This window comes from Ambystoma mexicanum, chromosome 9 (genome assembly GCF_040938575.1).
Source record: "Ambystoma mexicanum isolate Mex_15411 chromosome 9, UKY_AmexF1_1, whole genome shotgun sequence".
Classification (NCBI taxonomy): domain Eukaryota; kingdom Metazoa; phylum Chordata; class Amphibia; order Caudata; family Ambystomatidae; genus Ambystoma; species Ambystoma mexicanum.
The window spans coordinates 1,280,456,130-1,280,479,668 of NC_090931.1; the positions used below are offsets into that span (position 1 = coordinate 1,280,456,130).

At 45.4% G+C, this 23,539-nt stretch overlaps 1 protein-coding gene across 1 annotated transcript in view; it reads left to right on the forward strand.

The window, feature by feature from the left end:
* Positions 1-23,539, forward strand: part of ESYT3 (extended synaptotagmin 3) — a 392,268-nt gene that overhangs the window by 364,522 nt on the left and 4,207 nt on the right. The window contains exon 22 of the mRNA XM_069616612.1: positions 4,644-4,693. Coding sequence (XP_069472713.1) covers positions 4,644-4,693 — 50 coding nt within the window. The remainder of the gene's footprint in view (positions 1-4,643; positions 4,694-23,539) is intronic.

Here is a 23,539-nt window from a genome sequence, read left to right on the forward strand (position 1 = left end):
CAGTCATCCAGATACGGGTAGATGTGACTGCCCCTCCACCGCAGGTGAGCCACCACTGGCGCAAGGCATTTGGTGAACACCCGCAGAGCAGACCGCAGGCCGAATGGAAGGGCCTTCAACTGATAATGTACTCCTGCCACCATGAAGCATAGGTAGCGCCGCTGTGAGAGGTGAATAGGGATGTGAAGGTAGGCGTCCTCGAGGTCGAGGGACGACCAATAAATCTCCTTGTTGTAGCTGTGACAACACCTGCTGAAGCGTGACCATGTAGAACGTTTGCACCTTTAGGAGCTTGTTGAGCACTCTCCTATCTAATATGGGCCTCCAACCCCCCGATTTGTTGTGCAGTAACCTTTTCCTTACCAGGAAGTAGCGAGAGTATATTCCTGTGCCCAGCTCGTCCTTGGGAACTTTTTCCACTGCGCCCTTCTGCTGCAGAGCTAGCACTTCTTGACGCAAGAGGTGTCGCAACTTCTCTGGTTTGTGTTCTGGAGGAATGTTCGGTTGAATAGTCCACAAACTCCAGCTAGTGGCCCTGCTGGAGGAGGCATAGCACCTATTCGTCGGTCGTGATTTGTCCATTCTTCAATGAAGCTTGACAGTCGTCCTCCCACAGGGGTGCTGAATTCGGAGAACCTGGCCCTCGGTTGGTCATGCTTGTTTGCTGGAGTGGCCCCTAGATTGCAGGGAGCCACAGGATCGCTATGAACCCCTGTAGTACTAGGACAATTTCCTGTGCTGGTCCACTGATGAGTACAGGGTTTTGTAGTTGGAGGAAGACTGGTACGTGATGCAGTTATCCTGCGAAGTCCTGCCATAGCATCCTTTTCCTGAATGAAAAGACTGGCCCTCAGCTGTAATGTGCGCAAGGAGCGAGCGGTTTCGGTCTCAGTTTTTATGGACTGTAAGGCCTCATCCACCTTCTTTCCAAAAAGGGCAGAACCATCAAAGGGCATATCCACAATCCTAGACTGGACATCGGGTCGTAAATCTGTAGCCTTGAGCCAACCTTACCTAGGTAGGACCGCTTCATTCCCCAGCTGGCGAAAACCAGTGTCGGCAATGTCCACAGAGACTAATGGCATGGTCTGACGCTAATTCGCCTTCATGGAAGATATCCAAGGCTTCTTGCTTTTTGTCATCTGGCAGGAACTCCAGCAAAGGACCCAACTTGTACCACAGCTCGCGATCGTAACCTGCGAGTATGGCCATTGCATTAGCTGCCTTGATAGTCATGGCTGCGATGGTAATGATCTGCTTACCGAAGGCGTTGCAGGGTTTGCCTTCTTTGTCTGGGGAAACAGAGCAGGATGACAAAAGATTAGCCAACCTTATTCTGGCAGCTGCTGAAACAAGAGTCAGGTGTCAGCTGAGTGCGGAGGCAAGCGGCAGCGCTCTCTGGGGCTCTCTACATTCTGTCAAACTGGACTTTTTTAGCTGGAGCAGTTGTGGTATGCGCCACGGTGATGAGGCCATCCTCCCAGATGTCTTCCAACAGCGGGATAGACATGACAGATTTCCTGCGTTGCTCTCTGCGCTGGTACAGCGCACACTCCTTTCGCTGCTCCTCCGGCACAAGACCGAACATTGTGGCTGCCCTGGACATGAGCGCATGGAAGGCCCCTACTACATCAGGGGGTGAGTCTCTGAGTTGCATGTCATCTGGCTCCCCCTCAGTTGTGATGAAATCGTCAAATTCATCAGTCTGGGTTGTGTGTGTGGAGATCCCGTCATCTGGATCCGTGTCCGTTCCAGTGTCCGACAGCCTATGCGTTACTGACTGATGCTTACCCTTTCTGGGGGGGACAGGAGATGTTATCCATTTCCTTGGAAGGTCTGTGGTCCTCTGGGCTAGGTCGCTGGAGTAACTGGGGCTGGAGCAGGGAGTAGTTTTTGCAAGATCGCCACCAGAGTAGTTAGAGTGCCCATTAGACTTCGAAGTGGACTTAGAAGACATCCCCTCCCTCGGATGATGGAAAAGGCCTTGGCTCTCCTCTGTCGACATTCTTTGGCCACTAACCTGTGGTGAAGACCGGTCCTAACCTGTGGTGAAGACCGGTCCTAACCTGTGGTGAAGACCGGTCCTAACCTGTGGTGAAGACCGGTCCTAACCTGTGGTGAAGACCGGTCCTAACCTGTGGTGAAGACCGGTCCTAACCTGTGGTGAAGACCGGTCCTAACCTGTGGTGAAGACCGGTCCTAACCTGTGGTGAAGACTGGTCCTAACCTTTGGTGAAGACCGGTCCTTGTGCGAGCGTGTCTTTATGCCTCTTCTTGCTGGTGGCTTGGACTTCATGCGACCTAGACCTCTTACTAGATGTGGTTCATGGGGCCCTCCTGCCCCACCATAACGAGGCATGACTCTGTACTGAAGCAGAGTCAGAGGCCGCGCCTGTGTCCTCGAGCCACGTGACCAGACGACCGTGACAATCCCTCAGCTTCTTGCTAGAGAATGACTGGCAGATTTTGCAGTCGTGGATGACATGGTGTGCATGAAGGCAGTAGAGGCAGTCGTTGTGGTGATCATCCACGAAGACATTCTTCAGTTCACAGCGGGCACAGGCCTTGAACAGGTCAACGGGGGTAGCATTGTCGCCGCCAACGCCGGTCGCTGAATAGATGTAAAAATAAATATATATTTTTGATAGAAAAGTTTCTTACATTCAAATTTTATTCGTAGAAAAGTTGGAGATGATTATTGAGGACTCCCTAAACCAATGTGAGATAAAAATCTAAAGATGGCCGACAGGGGAGGAGGTAAGGGAGGTGTTTCTATATGCTGTGAGCACTATGGCCCAAAATGACTATGATAGAGCACAAAAGTGACTGAAAGTTTTCAGTTTGTTTAAACTGCTCTGTTACTGAGGATTCCCAGCCTGACGATGGGGAATATTCACAGCATGCTGGAGAAATCTACAACATTACAGTCTTAAGTGACACGGTCGGATAAGGAGAATTTGAGTGAGGGTAGGGGCAGCTCCATCTTTAGCAAGTATGTGATTTTTAAGCTGAGCTTTCAAGAGATCCACGGTTGGGCTGGCTTTCGCAGTGGGTGCCAATGGAGCGGGGCAAGTGGAGGAAAGATCTGAAGCAAGAAGAGGTACAGGGATGGTATTAGACAGTGCGGTTGAGTGCAGAGGAGGATCCGAGGTAATAAGACAGTGAGTAAACTGAGGTACAATCAGACAGGTACCGAGCAGCAAGACCATTGATACCTTTGTAAGACTATGAGAAGGAACTGAAAAAGAATGGTTTTGCATGGAGAGCTAACCAGCAAGCTGTTGGTGGGTAGAAGTAGTGGAGGGCCTAAGTTGGTTGCAGAGAGTGTGGGTAGCAAAGTTGAGCACACTGTCTAAAGGGAGGGAGGAGTAGAGAGGATTGCCAAGAAGTATTCTTCGACAGTAATCAAGTTTCCGGAGCACGAGGGTGGAGATTAGAGATTTTGTAGACTGGTTAGCAAGAAAAGGACAGATTTTCCAAATGTTTAGGAAGCTAACACAAGCAGCAGAGGCATTGGTAGTTAGGAAGAGTTCAGTTGGAGGTTGCTATTAAAGAACACCGGAAGATTGTGGACCTGATGCGAAGGAGCAAGATTGCCGGGTGGGAAGGACAAATGAGAGGGGATTGCAGGGAGTAGTGGAAGCCGAGAGAAAGAGGACTCGAATTTTTGAAAAGTTCAGCATGAAGCAGAGGAGAGCCATCCAGCAACTAATTGTAGTGAGACAAGGATGTTTGAATAATGGGGAAGGTGAGAAACTGGGAAGTTTGGGTCAGCAGAGGGTTTTTTCAATCAGGGTAAGACAGTTGTAGTTACAGTTGACCTCAAAGCAATTTGAGCACATTTGCTGTGTGCACCATTTTTGTTCAGTTTCCATTATTGACTAAATTGTCAAACCCCTAGGGATACCCCATTTGAGGTTCAGGCCATCGCCATTTAGATCATTAAGTAATTTGAGAAAACCAGGAAACAATGATGCCCTCCCACACAGTTACATCTGCCAGCCAGTCCCTGTTTGGAATAACAGCTTCTAAATTACCTCCTGTGGCGTGTGACCTCTTCAGCCAGTCTTGGATCTTTAGCAAACTGCATACTCGTATTTCATACTTGGAATGGAAAAACGATGATGCACAAGCATGCAAACTGTTAACTAAAAAGACAGTACTGGAAGAAGAGAACACTTGAAATTGGGCTAGTGTGCAGCTATGTAGCCTGTGCTCTTTCCTGCATGTTGTCTGTTTGGCTTTAACAGCACTCTTGCCAGCCCTGCAAAAAATGTTTTGTGCTCGCCTGTTTTCAGGGCTGGAGAAACACTTTGAGCATGAATTAGGTTAATAATTGTTAGTGTTTCTAGAATCCTTCAGACGTATTCTTTGTACATTATTACACTGTAATACTTTCTGACTTCGTTTTGCTGCTCTGAGAAATGGTCCCTTGATGGATAAGGGCCAGCCAGAGGAAGGGCAGCATGAGATGGTGTGTTTGTTGTAGGAAGATTTGGTGCACATTACAACCGTTTTTTTTTTTCGACACTACAGACTTCATTTTTTGGTAATTTAGAATAGCTGATCGTTATCTTAAAAAAACTGCAAAACAATATCTAATGTTTTACAATTCTGATTATTAAACATTTATGTTTATCTAGGTGCTGGTTGACTTATCAAGAGAAGATCTTGCTAAAGGTTTCACTGAGTGGTAAGTTTTCAATTTAAACTTGCAGATTTATTTCTGTTTTTTGTCTTTATCCATTGAAGTGGCATGTAGAAATGTAAGAAACTGACATGGCAGAGATGATATGAAACTTTTTATTGTTGGATTGCATATTTTTTTTGTCTTAAGCCTTTGACACAGTTCTAAACACCCAGCTGTGCAGGTTTTCTGAGGGAAAAGAAAACACGGTATATGTAGGTTAGATGAAGATAAAAACAACATTTCGAAGTCCAACAAAACGCCCAGTACAGAAAGCTAGTTAACAGTTCTTTACTTGTGTGACTGGCCTGGGAAGATTTGGTGGGGGCCAGCCCCAGCCCCGAACAAAAGCAGCAATGTGAAATACTGCAGCAACCCAGCACTAGCTCTCAACCCAGGTAGCAGCACCCCAGGTTAACGTGGGTAAGGACACTGCTAATGCGTCAATATGGGGAGCTGCAGATGTTGTTTCAGTATGTCTGGTAGTCAAATTCAGAATACTGGATACAGAGAAGCCGAGTAACTGACAGTACTTCCTACTGCTACTCCCTACTGTTGCAGAGTGTCTGGACCAGAGCATAAATGGCAAGTAACAGAACAGTAGAAGAACACAATGCAAAACTCCACAGAAATGGGAGACCGAAGAGCAGAGGAGACAGAACAAAAAAAGGAGCGTATGGACAAAGAAAATTGCTGAGATGTGAGGAATCTGGCTCTGTGTCCTTTTTTATTCATCCAAGTGTTCAAAACCAGGCTTTGTCTCAGTATCAGGGTTGCCAAAGCAACATGTGAGGATGTGATTTACTGTGCATGTGCCTACCAGAGCCAACAGTTCCCACTCTGTAGTTGTGTGTTGACAACATTGTGGTGCCCACATGTGACTCTCGTGATGGAGACAGTCTTTCCCCAACATGGTAAGTTTAGGGGGGCATCTGGAGCATTAATCCATCAAGGCGCCTTTATTCAGAATGTGTTCAGGCAACATATACTGGTTAAGGGCGGGCATGCACACTTTGAAGGTGAATTAGTGTGCACTGAGTATAACTCTCCAGGGGCTTCAGGTTTCTAAGGAAATCGCAGGAAATTATGTGACATCAGTTTGTGGCGCATGGACCTGGGAAACAGGTTCCCATGTGCAATCACAAGCCACATAACCCTTGAGGGTGATGTTAGTGTCACTGGCCATGCCTTATCTGCGAGTCAAAGGTGACATTCACCTCCTATTAAAGTTTTCTGGCTTTGAGGCTGGGGCAGGTCTTTGGCCGATACTGTTGTAGGAATCTGGGGCATGATTGGATAAGGCGGTGTAGAACAAAGGCTGCACCCACCCATGCAGCTAGAAGTTGGTGCCTGTACACCAAGAGACACCTAGTGATGCGGGAGGGGCCTTAATAGTGTGAAGCTAGTTTCTGAGGTAGACTACTGTGATGAATCTGATGGTATCATAACTTCTTTCCCTGAGGTAGCCTCTCCCTAAGTGGCCAGGGGACGGCAGCTGCTACCAGATCCAGACCCTGGGGGTGGCTATATGAGGGAGGACCACCTGGGGAGAGGCGTCCCTCAGATCAGAGATGTGATGTTTTTGGGGAAAGACAAATATCCCCCATTTCCCCTTAGGGATGCTTCCTCAATTCCTCAGGCCTTAATGTCTTTTTGCACCAGTCATCCTCATCCATGTACTGAATGTACTATTAATATTCCCCGACATAGTGACCAGAGCAATACATTAACTACTGAGACGAGGACGAGGCATAGAGCAGTAATGATTACTCCTGAAAGAATCCCCTACCAGCTTCCTCAACAACACATAAAGAATTATCCATTAACTATTGAGACGAGGAAGAGACAAAGAACAGTAAAGCTCACTGAGGCCGGGAAGCCTACGCTGCGGTCTAGTTTTTGGAAACTCTTTAATCAGACCGGGAGATTTAAAACCCACACAGCTGACGGCAATGAGAGAGAGCTGCATATCCTGTGCTGTGCAGTTAACTGCACTAGCACCGGCTGGAATGTTGGGGGAGAAGACTCTGTGGGAAACGCTGCCAAAGCTAATCGTCCCAGTAGGCGAATCAATAGGAGTGCGGATGATGCGCTGCCCAAGAGGAAAAGGCAGCAGAAACTTAAGACAGGCACGGCAGAGACTCAGTAGATGACCACTTGGATACTGAACTCACAATACGACGAGTACAGAAGCAGCGGTTTGCGAGAGACACATGGAGCACCCCGTAAACCCAGGGAAGCAGGTAGGGTTTCAGGGTTGCCCGTAAAGTGTGCACTGCTTCGGAATAGCGATCAGTAAACAAAGTGAAAGATGTGAAGAAGCTAATAAATATAAAAGCTATACCACGAGTGAGCAAACTGAAGTATGTGAAGAAGCTAAAATACCCATGAGCTGTTCCATGAACGGGTAATTGAACCTGCATCTTAAAGGGACAGAAAGAGAAAACTGAGTAAAGGTAAATTAACTTGAGAGAGGAAAGAACTATATATGAAGGAAAGAACAATGGTGTGCCAACATTGGGCTGGTATTGTTTCATGGGTAAAAGAGAATTATAATAGAATTATGATATGAAGGTCCTGGCAGGAGAGGACACCAGGTGAAGAGAATTGTGTAAAAGGCCGTAAAGAAGTCCTGACAGAAGGATATACCAGGACAAATCAAGTGTGTGTTATATTACAAGAGAATCGGTAGGCAATAACATGTCCTAGGATCTTAAACTATTTGAAAAGTGATTCTTTGTTCGAACATTACCTGCAAAGGAACCTTGGGAAGGGAACTATGTTCCCGGGAACTGTGTGTGCGTGCCACGAGGGGGAAGCCATCCTCTTGGGCTACAATTTCATACCCAGGACATATTTTTACTTTGGGGGACGGAGCCCTTTCTTTTTGGTTGATATAGGGAAATACCTCCTAGCATAGGAATAGTAAGGCATTTCCCCAACCCTTTTGATTTTGAATTAAAGCTTATAGCCAACACTTTGAGTCCTTTGTGGCTGCGTCTCATTGCTGGCTCCTCACACTGTGGAGAGGCAGTTTCTTGGGGGAGGAGGGAGAAAGCCTAGCTCAGTCTCGTACTTGCTATGTAGGTGTTGGGGGGGGGGGGGGGGGTTGGAGGGGGTAAAGGGGATAGTCTTCTCTTCTTCAGTATGTCCTTGGTTGTGGGGGATACCAGCGCTGGATCTCGTGGATCTTCTGCAGTAGTCAATAAGCAGTGGGTGCTACACTGGTTGCTATGGGCACAATGGGTAGTAGTCTGGAATGTAACTTGTAGATGCATCTAAATGGGCTATGACCTGTAGCAGAGTGCTTGTTATGTGCCACTGTGGTCATCTCCAGATCTTTCCACCAAATGGACTGCAGGGTCTTGGCATAACTGAGGTTCTGTTAAGTCTTGCCATTACTCTGAGCATAGTATCCCAAATTATAGCCCTTTTTGAATACTGATGTGTTTGCAGATAGTCATCCAGAAATGAGACGTGCGTTGTGTACCCCTGTCAGTGGTGATTATTTTTTTTTCTGGTGTGCTGTGGAACCTGCATATTTTGTAGAAAAATGTACGTACTGTTTGAGCGTCGTATAACAGGGCATCTAGAGGGCGAAAGTGTGCCATCTTTCTAAAGCAATCCACCACTACCATGATTTAAGTCACACTGGCAGATCCGCTGTAAAATCTGTGGTGGGGATATGCCATGGGTGAAGTGGTGCTTCAAAAGGTAGAAGCAAGCCAACAGGTCTTTGTTAGTCTTTATTTGAGCCAATATGGGGACACTGTCACATAATCTTCGACTTGAGTGGCCATCCTGGGCCACCACAATTGACGGGAAATTATTTCCAATGTTGCCTGGGTTTACCTGCTATGCAAGAGTCAGGAGAACTTGAGAGGACGGCGGTATGCCGGGCTTGTGTAGGTAAATAGTCTGTTTTGATAACAGAAGGCCCTTCTGTGCTTTAACATAACATCTGGCAAGTCGGTTTCCTCAGATTTGTCGTTGACAACACAGGCACTCTTGTTTTGGGTGCAAGGAATGTATGTTTTCGAACTCCTACTGTAAGTCACCGATTGCCTGCATAGGTACCTACCTAGTCAGCCATATTTGAGCATTGTCTCTGAGTCATTGATTGCCCGCATATGTACCTACCTAGTCAGCCATATTTGAGCATTGCCTCTGAGTCATTGATTGCCCGCATATGTACCTACCTAGTCAGCCATATTGGTGTATTGCCTCTGAGTCATTGATTGCCCGCATATGTACCTACCTAGTCAGCCATATATATTTGAGCATTGCCTCTGAGTCATTGATTGCCCGCATATGTACCTACCTAGTCAGCCATATATATTTGAGCATTGCCTCTGAGTCATTGATTGCCCGCATATGTACCTACCTAGTCAGCCATATTGGAGTATTGCCTCTGAGCCATTGATTGCCCGCACATGTACTTACCTAGCTGGCCATATTCGAGCAATTGCCTTTGAGTCATTGACTGCCTGCACACGTACCAGTCACTAATATGGTATTCTAGATAGGCCACCACTATACAATTATGTATCTACCAGCCATTTACACAATTCTACTGAGGACTATCATACACCTACTCATCATGCCAGATGTTAACGTACCTAACTCCTTGCCACCATTGACGTCTGTAGTACACCTGAACGATAACTCTCCTGACCAATATTTACGCCCGAGTTATGAGCCCCTTGAGACAGTTACCACGATATCTCACCCATGTGATACACCTAGCAGAAAATTCAGACTCTGTGCTAGACTATCTAAACTGCATGAACCCCTCCGCAGATCTCTGCCTTCTACCAACATTAAACAAACCTCAAGCAGGTCTGTAAACCTCGCCATACTAGACAACCTCCATAACTTAATTCCTATACTTGCCCAACTCAGAACAACAAATCAAAAACACCCATTATGTCCGCTACTCTACATCCTCAAGCCATAGAGGTCATTAAGACCCCTATTATTGTTGGAGCACTCCTTAATGTGAGATCGCTTGTCGCCCATGCCCTAGACATCGCCGACATAATTACAGAAGGCAACCTTGACTTTCTCGCTATCACAGAGACCTGGCTACACAATGCAGCAGGACCTTCGCTCATGCTAGCTATCCCTGATGGCTACACGATAGTCAGACACGACCGAGAAGGTGCTAGAGGTGGCGGCATAGCCATAATCTCTAAAACAAGCCTTTCACTCAGATTAGCACCCACCCAATCGATTCAATCTTGTGAGACCCTATCTGCCAAACTCCAACTAAATAATAATCAAACACTTATCATTCACCTCTTATACAGACCCCCTGGCCCTCTAGGCACCTTTGATGAGGATCTCCATAACATACTCACAAATAACCTCAAACCCTGTTCTCAATCTATCCTTCTTGGGGACTTTCATTTAGGTCTCCATGACACCACAGATACCAATGCCACATTGGTAGCCAACACTATTCACGCACTTGGCCTAACTCAAAGAGTTGATAAGCCTACGCACCTGAAGGGAATAACATTAGACTGGATAGCTGACTGCAACTGTACAGCCACTATTTCATCTATAATGCCCCTACCTTGGACAGAACATTCCCTGGTGTCCTTTAACCTAGCTACCGCCAGACCTAACCCGACGGCCCTTCCACTAGTGCCACCTTGCTTAACCAGAAATAAAAAATGTATCACTGTAGAGAAAGGGATCCCAGCGATATTACCGACCCTTAACGCTCTATCAGCTAATCTAAACCCTAGTATCCTAGTGCAAGAATTTAATACCATCATGCTCACTACCCTAGATAAAGTGGCTCCTCTCAAACTTAGACCAAGTAAACCAAAAGTTCATCTAAATAAATGGTTTACTCCACAGCTAAGAGATTCACGCATTTTGAAAAGAAAGAGTGAAACCACCTGGAGGCTCTGCCCATCAGTCAATAACCAAGCTAAATTATCCTCCCTCTCCTCACTTTACAAAAAAGAAGTTTGCCAGGCAAAACGTAACTCATATGATGACCGTATAGCTAAATCTAACTCTAGCATGAAAGAGCTTTTTGCCATTCTAAAGGAACTCGAGTCTCCTATCGCCATTCAGGACACCTGTACCAAGGACAAACCTTGGTGCACCGATATCCAGCAAGCCTTAGCAAATAAAATGATAACTCTCCAAAATAAAATCCAGCAAAAAAAATAAGTAATCAAAATTCAGGATTTGACTAAAATGCCTCACATCAATATCCTACTGGCGCACAGTAATACCTTCCACTTCTCCAAAATGACCGCCTTGGAAGTAGAAAAAGTTATCCTGTCGCTTAAACCATCAAATTGTAAAGGTGACATTTGCCCAGCACAGTTAATAAAAGACGCTGCCAGAGAATTATCTCCCTTTATCGCTAAATTGATCAACGCCTCCTTTGCCTCAGGCACTATCCCTGCCAACCTTAAACCGTCCTGGGTACTCCCCCTCCTTAAAAAGCAGACATTAGATCCCCTCATCCCTACTAATTACCGCCCTATTACTACGGTACTGTTTCTTCTTAAGATTCTGGACAAAGCCGCATATAACCAAATTCAAAAGCACCTAGAACTACATAACTTATTAGGAGAAAGACAATCGGGCTTCCATTCCCTGCACGGAACTGAAACTGCCCTCATTGACTTGAAGTCTCAAATTGATGAGCTGAGAGACAAAGGGAGAACAGTACTCTTACTACTCCTGGACCTCTCAGCTGCCTTTGATTTGGTGGATCACAAAGTCCTCTGTAGTCACCTGGACTCTGCCGCCCATTTCTCTTCGGAAGCCATTGGATGGATCAAGTCATTCCTGAGCGAGAGAACGATGAGTCTTCTCCCCTTCAACAGCGGCAGATCCCAACCCCTATCTCATGTGGTGTTCCCCAGGGCTCTTGTGTATCCACAACCCTATACAATATCTTCACCAAGCCCTTGTTTGATGATCTGGACCATCTTGGTATCACCTACACTAATTATGCAGGTGATACACAGACCCTCCTCCCGCTTTCTGGGGATCATGCCAAAGACACGGAATTGGTGAACAAAGTATACCTGATCATCCAGGCATGGATGGCCACTCTCGGCCTTTGCCTAAACGATGATAAGACAGAGTTGATTATCCTGGGTACCCAGGCCAATATCAAAAAACTAGGTCAGGAATGCTCCTCTTTCAACATAGATGGGAACATCATCCAAGTATCCAAGGATGTAAAAACCTTGGGATTCTATCTTGATTCTACCCTATCACTTGATAAACAGCTAAAATCCCTTGTATCCTCTACGGCCTACACGTGCAAACTGATAAGAGCCGGTAAACCATTCCTTTCCAATAAGAGCTGCCTAATCTTGGCTAGAGCCTTAATTCTCTCCAGAATTGATTATTGTAATGCTCTATACTCTGGAGCTAATAAAAAAAATAACCCAAAGACTACAAACATTACAAAATAATGCCTTGAGAGCAGCACTAGGCATTAATAAAAGGTCCCATATCTCTTCCTCCAGTCGACATCATAACTGGTTGACCACAGAGAACAAAATAAAACTTAAGATGCTATCACTGACCCACAAAGCCCTTAATAACTCTGCCCCTTGTTACCTGTCTGACAAATTCCACAGGAGAACATCTCTTAGACCAACTAGTGCTGGCAACTCCAATTGCTTGACAATACTGAACTTTAGACTCTCTACTATTGGAGGAAATAGTTTCCCGGTTAAGGCGGCTAAAACCTGGAACTCACTACCACAAGACCTTAGAGCGGACCTGCCCTACCTTTATTTCAGGAAAAAAGTCATTCAATTCCTTACCTCGACTGACCTCAGTTGACCGGTGTTACCTACCTCCTACTGATATTTATCACTAGACCTTCATTCCATATAACTGGAATTCTGATTGACCTACTTGAACTTGTATATTTTGTAATTATTTGTGTGACCCTACTGTAATTTCAAATGTACACTGTGCTATGATGCAACCTTGTGACCCTACTGTAATTTCTAATGTACACTGTGCTATGATGTAACCTTGTAAATCTCGCATTTTCTTGTCACTGCGCCCTGCTACCCCTGGGTCTGGCGCGCACAAAAAATGAATAAAACAAACAAACAAACAAGAAAAATGTTCCCCATGCTTGGTGGATGTACATGCAGGCACCTAGGTTACTGTGATGAGGTCTTACTTCCAGTGTGTAGGTACCTCATTGCAGATGTCTCCACTGCACAAAGGCCTCTTTCATGGGCAATAGTTCTTTCTCTTTAGCCACGTAATTCTGCTCACTGGGTGTCAATTTACAGCAATGGTAAACTACTGGGTTTTCTTGACATTTTGTTAGTCACTAATGCCTCGACAGTATCAAAGTGCAAGCTCAACACAAAGTACAGGTAAAGAGATTACATATAGAAATGAAACATATATAGAAAACATAGCAAAATCTTTCAGAATTCAAATCCAAATTATATATATGAGAGAATTTAAGCTGAAAAGCTATAATAAAACAGGTTTTTAACTTGAACAACTCTACATAATAAGTAGTTATAATTTGAAGGATGGATGCTCTCTGCTTCCTTATACTCCTGTAGAAACTCTGGAAGGTTACTCCCCCCACAACCATTGGTAATACAATGTGTATGTCCGCCCCATTCTGGAATGTGAATTATTTTTTCAAGTAGGACATGTTGCCTGCCGCACATAACTGTAGTACCACCGCAGGGTCGCGCGTAGGAGTTCCTCCCAAAAGATCATGCCCATAAAGTTTAGGAAACATTCCAGATATTGACAGTTATACTGTCTTAACTTGTTGGCCAGCTGAATGTCCTGTCCTGAATGTCCGAATATCATCGTTTAGTCTCGAATCCTATCTGTCAGCCTTGTAAATCAGTGGGGGATATTCAATGCCCCTGATTGGGCAATGCAATCACTAGGACAACTTGGAGTGACCTATAACACCATATCGTGTTGAGGAATGGAGGGATCAGGAACGTTTGGAGCTAGTTGGGATGTTGCAACCAAAGGACATCAAAGTCGTAGCAGGTTGTACATTATAACATGGAGGCAAAGAAGATGGCAAGATTGTATGGGTGATAGAATTATTTTTTTTTGCTTTTGGCTGTAGACCAGTGCCAGATATCCAGGCTGAATGTTTTTTTGAAGCCCCTATCTTTCTTTCTGTTTTTTTTTAAAAAATGAATGTATCTTTTCATCAAAATTATAAATCCATGTAGATAAATAATACTGCAATAAGGAAAAGAAAAAAAGACGGAAAATCAACCAATGTAATCAGCATCTCACTCCCATCATTACTCTCCTTCAGGGCAATACGATGAACTGCGCCCATAGTACTTCAGAAACAGTCACCATTATTCTGGAGTGCTGATCTTTCCCTATAGACAACTGATACACCTGATTATTCCCAAGGAATGGGGTACTCTATATTGATTAGCCCACCTTAATGATTCACCATACATATTTAGAGAGCTCACGTCATATTGATCTTGGTGACATATATGATGCAGCATTATTTCTTCTAGGATGCTTGTTCATTTCTGAGTTTGCACACATATAAAGATGATTTGGTGGCCCACCATTACCAGAATATATTGGTCCACAGGTCCGATCCAACTTCAAGATGCTGTGTCTCTTTATCATGCTGAACTGACCAAATATAAAAGGCATGCTAGTCTAACCTGCACTGAGACGGTTATCCCCTGGCTAACCTCATTACATTTTGCCTTCTACAAGTGTAACCGAAAATGCAATTTATGTCAATCTTATTAGTAGACCCCCTTCTCTATGAATCACTACTCTGTGCGTAAACCATTAGCCTAACTGAACATGCCCAAAGATCTCTGAGGATCAGCCCCCAGACATAACACATGAAGTAAGACCAGATCAAGAATAGTGTTCTCCTGTCAACTACAGACATCATGTTTCTACTTAATGCCTCTAATCAGAATGAACAAAATGGTTTAACGAACCTGGGCCTCTCCTGCGCCTGGAAATTCACTTTCTGCACTTCTACATATAGGTGGGGACACTCTCCTCCACAAGTACTCATGTTTACTCTGTCCGATGGATTGTTGAGCCCCAAAAAAGTGCTCACTTATTGAGGACTGTGTGAGCCCACTAGCTTACCTTCCCAACTGAGTGCGAGGTGAAATGGGAAACCTCATTTATGTTTAATTTTGCATAATCTGGTCTTTCTGATCTTAAATGTAGACTCTAGTGGTAACATCTGCAGCCACATTTCTTTCTGTTATTACGTAAAGATCCTGTGTGTATAGTCCAAGCGAACTTCTTATGAAATGGTAATATCAAGTATCGACTGGAAGCAGGATTTGGCAAAGTTGTTTAGGTTGTCCTCTGGTACAGTGGCCGGAATTCCCAAGATGCCGATGTTCTTTCATGTGTGACGGTTTTAGACATAATCTTGTTTTATCACGCTCGTGTTTAACTTGCTCCTCTTAAGTCTGACCGTTGAACCTGCAATTCTATTAATTCATTTGAGTACTCATCCAGACAGTTGTCTTTTGCTCCAACACTTTTTTCAAATCCGCAAGTTAAGATTACTGAGCATCCCAAGGTGCAGCAATGTTGGCCTTAATCTCCATGAATCACAATTGCTGTAGAATTTCTTTCGTCAAGGGCTGTTGATGGCGAGGACTTCCTTCATGTAGGTCCTAGGTTCTTCTATGTGGTAAATGGCCTAGTCATCCCTGATCCCTCCTTCTGAAGTAAATCTTTAATATTCTGCACCTTCTTGGTTTTATTGGGAGCCAACTCCTGTGTCCAGTGGTCACTGAGGTTATGCTCTAAAGTATAAAGGCACATAGTTGCAAATATACTCTGGTAGCCAGTGTCTTAATGGTCAAATGTACTCCTTGTGCCATGTCCCCTGTTGATATCTCAAAGTGCAATGGCAGTAGTGCGGTTGTCGAATGGGGCCAGGGCAACATTGTCACAAGGCCAAAGGACAGTATTAACGGGCTGTGTATTACTCTCCAATTTAAGTTTTTTCAGTCTGTCAGCTAACCTTTTACTCCTGCATACCTTAGATCATGCCCTTAATGCAGCCGATCCTCCGATTCTTGCCCGCCCCATTCCTGAACATGACGGTGGGGTTCACCACCTTTTCCTCTGAGGCTGAGGTTCCCAAAAAGTGGAGGTAGTTGCATGACTGCTGTGGTTACTGTGGCCAGGCCTGCGTTCTGATTTTTCTTTGGGTAACAGGTTTGTGCACAATCCGGGAAGGTTATTATCTTCTCTCGCCAATCAATACAAGGATTATGTGTTTCCAACCAAGGTATCCCCAGTATTATTTGGAACTGTGGGGCTTTGATTAGATCGAACACAATAGTCTCTCGATGCTCATCCTGACCCAATAGTGTCATCTCTGCGGTGGAATGAGTTACAGGCCCAGAGGCAATTTCAGTTCCATCAACTGTGGTGATGACATCTGAGGTGGTTTTTCGGCAGAGAGGTAGATTCATCCTGGAAGCCAATTCATAGTTCACATAGTTTCCTATGGCCCTGCTATCAATGTATGCCCTTACTGCGTGCATACGCGATGGCTGCCCTGGATCTACGAGGACCATTGGTATGATGAAATGCAAGGTCTGAGTATCCTTCTTCAAGCTCGGCAAGCGGACCTCTACGCTTGTCGGGCGTGGTCGTTTCCCGAGTCTGACTCCATATAGCTTTTATCAGCAGCTCCTACCACCTTCTTGGGTGGTTTTACAGGGCAATCCCGTAGAAAATGCCAAGAAGTTCCACAATATAGGCACAATTGCATTTGACGTCTCCTTTCTCTTTCCTTCTGGGTTAAGGGTCCTTTAACCCCTCCGATTTGCATGGGATCTCCGGCAAAGCGTTCGGGTGGAGCTAATGGAATATTTCCTGGTAGGTTTATTTGCACAGGGTTACCCGATAACACAGGAGCTGGATTTCCCCCAGAACCAGGTAGGGGTGCTTGTCCAGTCTGGCTTTGCAATAGTTGCTTAGCAAGGTCATCAGTTTGCTCCTTTGACAAAATCAGTTCTCTCCTAAGAGCATTGGTTTCTTGACGGGCGGAATGCACTTCAGCCCTCAATTCCCCTGGTAATTGGGCCAATTGGTCAGTCTCTGAGGTATCCATAACGCCCGGGTGGGAATTTGTGGGTAGGCTTCGTGTTCTGTTACGCTCACCTGGCTCCCACAGAGGCGTCGATCTGAACTGGACAGCTTGGAAAGCAATGAAAGCGAGACCCGGGGTGAACTGCGGGTTGGAGAGATCTAATCTGTATGGTTGGATCTCTGTCCGCTGGTTTTATCATTCAACATCGCCCGACATTGGGTGTGGTAAAAAGCAGAGTCCTTAACTACTACTGCCCCACCCTTGTCCGCTGGTTTAATCGTTAAGTCCAAATCTTTAGCCAAGGCTTCAATATCTTTAAGCTGTGACTCTTTGAGATTGACTGGAATTTTTGAATTAAACTTGATTTTCTTCAAGTCATTTTCCACTTTAAATTTAAACATATTAACCACTGGATTAACCACCAGCTGCAATATTGCACATCTCTAAATTTTCCAGACAAAGTTGGCATGTCAAAAGAATTATACACAAACATTGGTCAATTCTCCATCACGATCCTTTACTTCTGGAATTGTTCCCAAGCCCTCCGATGATGGTCTATAGAAGAGGCAGAAATATTAGGGATAGAGTTGTGAGTGTGGAAAGAGGTCTGAAGGAAACTCAAATGACATTGGCTACCAAAAAAAAAAGGGTACATTCCCTTGTTTGACATGCAGTCACTGCAATAATGTGGCTAAAGGAGAATATATTCTTCACCCACATACGGGTAAGAAAATTAAGCTTCGAGATTTTGCCACATGCAGATCCATAGGGGTGATATACAGCATTAAGTGCCCGTGTGGGTTGATGTATATTGGACAGACAGCCAGATCGGCTCGTGAAAGGTTGACTGAGCATAAATCCCATATCAGATGTAAGAATGTAAAATCTTCAGTAGCTAGACATTTTAATTTCCGACACACTATTGCGCAATTAAGGTTTAATGTTTTGGAGGTGGTGAAGAAACCCCCTAGAGGAGGTGACTTCACGAGAATGTTGTCTCAGAGAGAGATGTTTTGGATTGACCTCTTGGATACTGTATCTCCAAGAGGTCTCAATGAGGAGTTCTCCTTGAATTGTTTTATTTAGGAGAATTGGTATGGTTGGAAAAGGAGAAACGTTCATTTCTCTAAATATGTATAAATAGATGAGGTCTAGGTTTCATGTAGTGGTTTGTTTGCTCCCAGAGTTGTATACTGGGTGATTCCTTCGAGGTGAATGTATGAGTTGGTGGTTTGTTAGTTCAAGATCAGCACAAGCTTGTAGTAGTTTAGCTCCTAGGTTTTAATTTCCCTGGTTGGGTATATATTGGTTTATTTTAGTCACTATGAATTTTGTTTTGTATTGCGTTTTTCTCTAGGTATTTTATTTACGATTAGTAGTTGAGTAGTATTTTGTTAATGCATTAGTTTATAAAAAAAAAAATACATTTGAGTCTTTCTTCTATGTTGGTTCCTCATTGGAGACTTGTTCTTCTTCTTTTTTTCCCCCTCCCCTTTTTTTGTGTTTCAGCACTATTTAGATGAGCGGTTATCATTTCAATTGTTTATTGGCACTTTGTTCATTTTTTGTTAGTTTTTTCATTCCATTGTTTTATTTAAATGTGCGTGCATGTAGGGCTAGGTAACATGCAGTCTTTATTTTTTCATTTGCTTTTGGTGTTCATTCTTAAAGTGATCTTTCTTTTCCGATTACATGCAGTAGAAGACTTGAGCTTCTCTTTGCGGGCAGGTTTTCTTTTCCTGCGCGCATTTAGAAGCATACGGAGTCGGCATCACTCGATAGTATTGCTGATTATCCGAAGGGTCATGTGACTTTGTCATGTGACAACCCGGAACCAGCATAAATAACATTAAAAACTGCATATGCGGTTTGGAAGCAGTGCGGGGGAATGCGAGGAGAGCCGGTCTACTTTAATGTGGAACGGGGAGTCTCATAAGATAAGGTTTGGTCCTTTTGGGCGTTTTTTTTTATGTGAGAGGTGTATTGTGTTTAAAGGGATATTAAGTGTTCAATTTTATTAGTTTCACAGTACGATTCTACAAAAGGCAGGATGCCTCACGTTTGATGTGGTACTTTCCACGCCCTGCAATCATCTGAAGTTAATACACTGCGATAGGTTGGCAGGAATATGCCATAGGTAAATATATCACTGTGGAGGTTTGGTTAGGTTCACAGGCTTGGTTTTCCTTAAGGTGGGGTGATTTTAATTTAGAGGTTTCAATAGAGATGGTGGCAATAGGTGTATTTTGATTTTGGTGATTTTTGTTTTGCACGGATGGGCCGTTGGTTTTATTTAGGTGCACTTGATTATGGTTTCAATTCAGTCTTTAGGTTTTTTTTTTTTAAGTTTAGTTTGTTCATTTGGTGTTTATATGTTTTGGCATTTTAGGGTTCTTTAACCGCACTGTTTTGAAGACGACTGTAAGAGTTTCCGCAGGGATCCTGGTCTCTGTGCACGCTGTGCACAGACATACACTTAGCATTTTTTGGCGATACTTTCTTTATAAGGTACATAAAAATGTTTTATTACTTGGGTATAATTCACTTTGAGGCTTTCCTTTGGAGTCGCACAAGTTTCATTTCTGTGATTATACTACCACTTTACATGATCATGTATAACTTCTTTGGATTTGTGTGTAGAAATGACATTTAATGCATAGCTTCAGTAGAATCTGTTTAGGCAGTTGAAATCTTGAGAGCGATGTTATGAGTGCTAATTCTATATATCTGTATTTGCAGATCTTCTGCTCCTGAAGAAGGGGTTATTCCCTGAAACGCGTAGAGCTTGAAGCTGTATTTCAAAGTTGGGAGTACATTACTTTGTCTGTTTTGATTTGTTTTCCATGCTGGACATATGTGAAGCCATATGATATGTTTTTCTTGATTCAAGTGAATATATGTTGTTATTTACGTTCTAACTTGACATTTCTGTATATAAGTGTAAATGCTTTGAAAACTGACTGATTTATTTCAGCATGTAAGGTGTGCAGGGGACGGGAGTGTCTTTAAGTTTAGACACTTTTTTGTTTTAAGCTGCCCATTAATCGCCAGTCTAAGGGTCGGATTCCTGTAGTTGGCTCTGATCTTATCCACGAACTTGGGCCCAAAACCCATCTTGAGCATTGAAGCAAAGAGAAATCCCCACTCTACCCGATCAAAAGCCTTGTCTGCGTCAATTGCCATGAGGTGAGCGGGAATTCCCCTCTTGTGAGCCTTTTCTATTAAGTGGGCCAACCTCCTAAGGTTATTGGTGGTCTGCCTTCCTCTTACAAAACCCGATTGGTCCGGGTGAATCAGGGCAGGAACAAGGTGATCTAATCTCTTAATTAAAATAAGTTAGACGATTGGCTTTTCGCGCTGCAGCAAGAATCCGCTCCTTCACCGTGTAGCTATGCAAGGCCACCAGGACATCCCTAGGTCTCGCGCCTGGGTCCGCACGCTTGGGACCCACTCTATGTATCCTATCAAAGGCGACATCCTCTGATCCAGACACATCCAGGAGGTCCGCGAATATGCCCTTCACAGTGTGGGGGAGGTCTAGGTCCTGAGAGTTCTCCGGGAGGGATTTAATGCAGATGTTCGAGCGCCTGGACCTGTTTTCCAAGTCCTCCACCTGGAGCTCCAGATTATGCGTAGCTCTAGCCAATCTTTCCAAGAGGGAGTCCGTCTTCCTTGCATCTTCGGCTAGGTCTTGAATCGCTCTCTCATTAGTATCCACCCACTCCTCAATCTTACTAATGTCCCTTTTGATCTCCTGGAGGCCCTCTGCCAGGTCCTCCCTAAGAATGTCCATTTGCTTTTGACCAGCCACGGTAATCTTCTCAAGCATGTCTGCCAACAGGAGCTCCAGCGCGGACTGAGTAACGGGTTGTTTGTGTACTGAAGAGGGCAGATCCGTCACAGCTTCCCCTGGGGGGCAGCCATTATCAGGTGTTGCCTGTGAATCCTCAATGTCCATAGACCATATTTTAGTCAAGGCATTCTCCTGCACTTTCCTCAGCCATCTCTGAAGGGACTGTGAGTCCTTAAGTTTATTTTTTGACATGATGCCAGGAGGGCAGGGCGCCGAGGGTGACGCACCCAGATCCCACCTCCCCTACACAGCGGGCGCTCAATACTGTCCAGTGCGCACCGGTGCGCTTCTCTGAGGGCAAAGTGGGCTCAGCGCTGTAGATATGGAGTACAGTGCCGTTGTGCCACCTCCAAGGCGAGACCATGGGAGGAGCAGGACCCGCAGGGGAGGGCGAGCAAGTGACCCAGAAGACTGCAAGCACCCCTAACCCCACCCCATGGCGTAGGACTCAGGTTAAACCTCACAAAAGCTGCCAGGGATGCAAAGTACAGTTATGTAATTGAAGGCCCCGGTTTGAGGCACAGCAGATCCGGTGCTTACACTGCGCAGACAATAAGAGTGCTTCTCACCTTATGTTGAGGCCAGATCCAATAGACACCCTGCCAACTTGATGGGAGCTGTCCTAAACTCCTATATGACGTTATCTATAGGCGACAGGTCAGGGAGGCGGACCCCGTCTCGCTGTGGCCAGCACAGATAGCTTTGTCACGCTCCCTGAATTGGATTGATTCCACCTAATGGCATTGTAGTGGTACTCCGCTTCCTCCCTCACCGTGCCCGCGCAGTGCGGGGAGCACCCCCGCCTCGCGGTCCTCCAGAGGAGTCGGCCCACCGTGATGGCCGCCCGAGCTATCAAGGCCACCTCCCCCGCCTTGCGCTGTCCTGCAGGTCCACAAGTAGATGGGGGCACGCGGACCCCAGAGCGGCAAAGGCCTTCCGTGCACACGGGCACTGAGCGCATCGGTGTTGGATACCCACGCCGGGCTCCACGCCCCACCGAGGGCGTGGGGCTCCCGCCACCGGGTCCGCCCCTCGTTACAGGCACGACAACTGCAAACAAGGAGCGCCGCGATAGGAGACGGGCGCACCGTACCACGCACTCCCCAAGGCGCGATCCGGCATCCGGCCGGGCTTAGAGCTCCTCCCCTGCACCCAGGTAGCGAGGACCGCACCGCCGGGTGCCCGGCTGCAGCGCCGGCAGCAGTCCGCTTCCTCGAACGCTCTCTGGGCCGGCAGCTCCCCAACTCTGCTTTGCTTCTGCCTCACCGCTGAAGGATCACAGCCGCTCCCAAGCCTTATCTCCTCGAAGAACCACCGCCTGGGGAGGGCTAAGTCGGCCTGGAGATAAGGTACAAGGGCCTCGGGATGGGAGCTCGGTGGCCGCGGTGTTCACAGCATCGCGGCCATCTTGGAATCTGGAGCGCACTTGCTTTTATTGATAATCCTGGCTGTATCAGTATAACATTGGGTGTCCTTCCCTGTACCTATATGCGTGGATCCAATCTAACCTGGGTCTGTTACTTCTTCCTGTATCCTTTAGTTAATATCTGTAAAATATACAGTTTTAGTATTATGACTTAAAATCTATCGCATTGCAATACATTGTTACAGTTGTGCAGAACTATTTGGTGCGTGGGGCAGTGGCAAACTTGATCAGATGCACTGACAGTTGATACATTTACTTAATGGATAATTAGTAGACCTATATCCGGCTACCCTGTTGAAGTCCATGTGGTTGAAATCCTGTTTACAGGACACCTTACTAGAAGTGTCTGCCAACAAATTATTAGCAGGACTAATTTCTGAATAAACTTTGACTGTTAACTTGCTGGACTCCAGTGTCTAGAGTGAACAATATTGTAATGCCCCACTGCGTGTCCATTGCATGGGTGGAATCTGTAGAACTGCAATACCCAGAAAGCCTAGCAAGAGGTCATGTGAACTGGGGATTGGCGCTACAGTTTATCAACAGGACGAGGTGGTCGCGAGTTGCAGTGAAACCAGAGTTGACTCTCGCTTGCAAGAGAATAAGCAAACCTACATCCCTGTCGTCGCAACGCCAGCAAGCCTTTAAAGAACAAGGTGCGGCCAGGCCCATTCCACTAGGGCAACGGCAGCATCAGCAGCAATGTGGGCAGGAGTCCCGCTGATGGATATATGTCGGGCAGCTACCTGGGCAGTGCCCCACACATCTACCAGGCATTACTGACAGAAGGAGTGGAATGCTGCAGAAGTAAGAATGGGGAGAGTTGTCTTGCAGCGCCTATTCCAGTAAGGTAGGCCTTTATCCTTTGGACCATACCATCTGTCACTTGAACTATGTATTCTATTCAAAGCATGTGAATCTATGAAGGATCCAATTCTGTAGGAGTATGTTGTTGAACATGTAACACATGTTATCCAGCATTGGTATCTTTCATAGATTCACATGTGCCCGCCTCCACCCTAATGTATAAAAGCCTAACTATAGGCAGAGGCAATATTTCATCACATGCATTTTAGAATCTGAACATGGCCTCCAGGGGTGGGACTTAACACTCGACTGTGCTGGGCCTGAAAGCACCCAAAATGAGGAGGACAGACCACAAAACACACCCGTTTTTCCTTTGAGTAAAGTAGTAAGTGTGTAACTGAGAATTCCTACGCTGTCGACTGGGAATATTGAAAGCATATGATCTATGAAAGATCTAATGCTGGAGAACCAGCAGTCCCTGCACTTTGAGATAACTGAACGGCCAAGCCTAGAGGCCTTCATCAGCAACGCTAAACTAATGGGGAGAAAATGTACCAGTGGCATGAGGATAAAATATGGACTGTCTGGCAAGGACCCTAGTGAAAGAGGGAGAAATACCGATTATCACGACGTTGAATCATGCAAGTACAT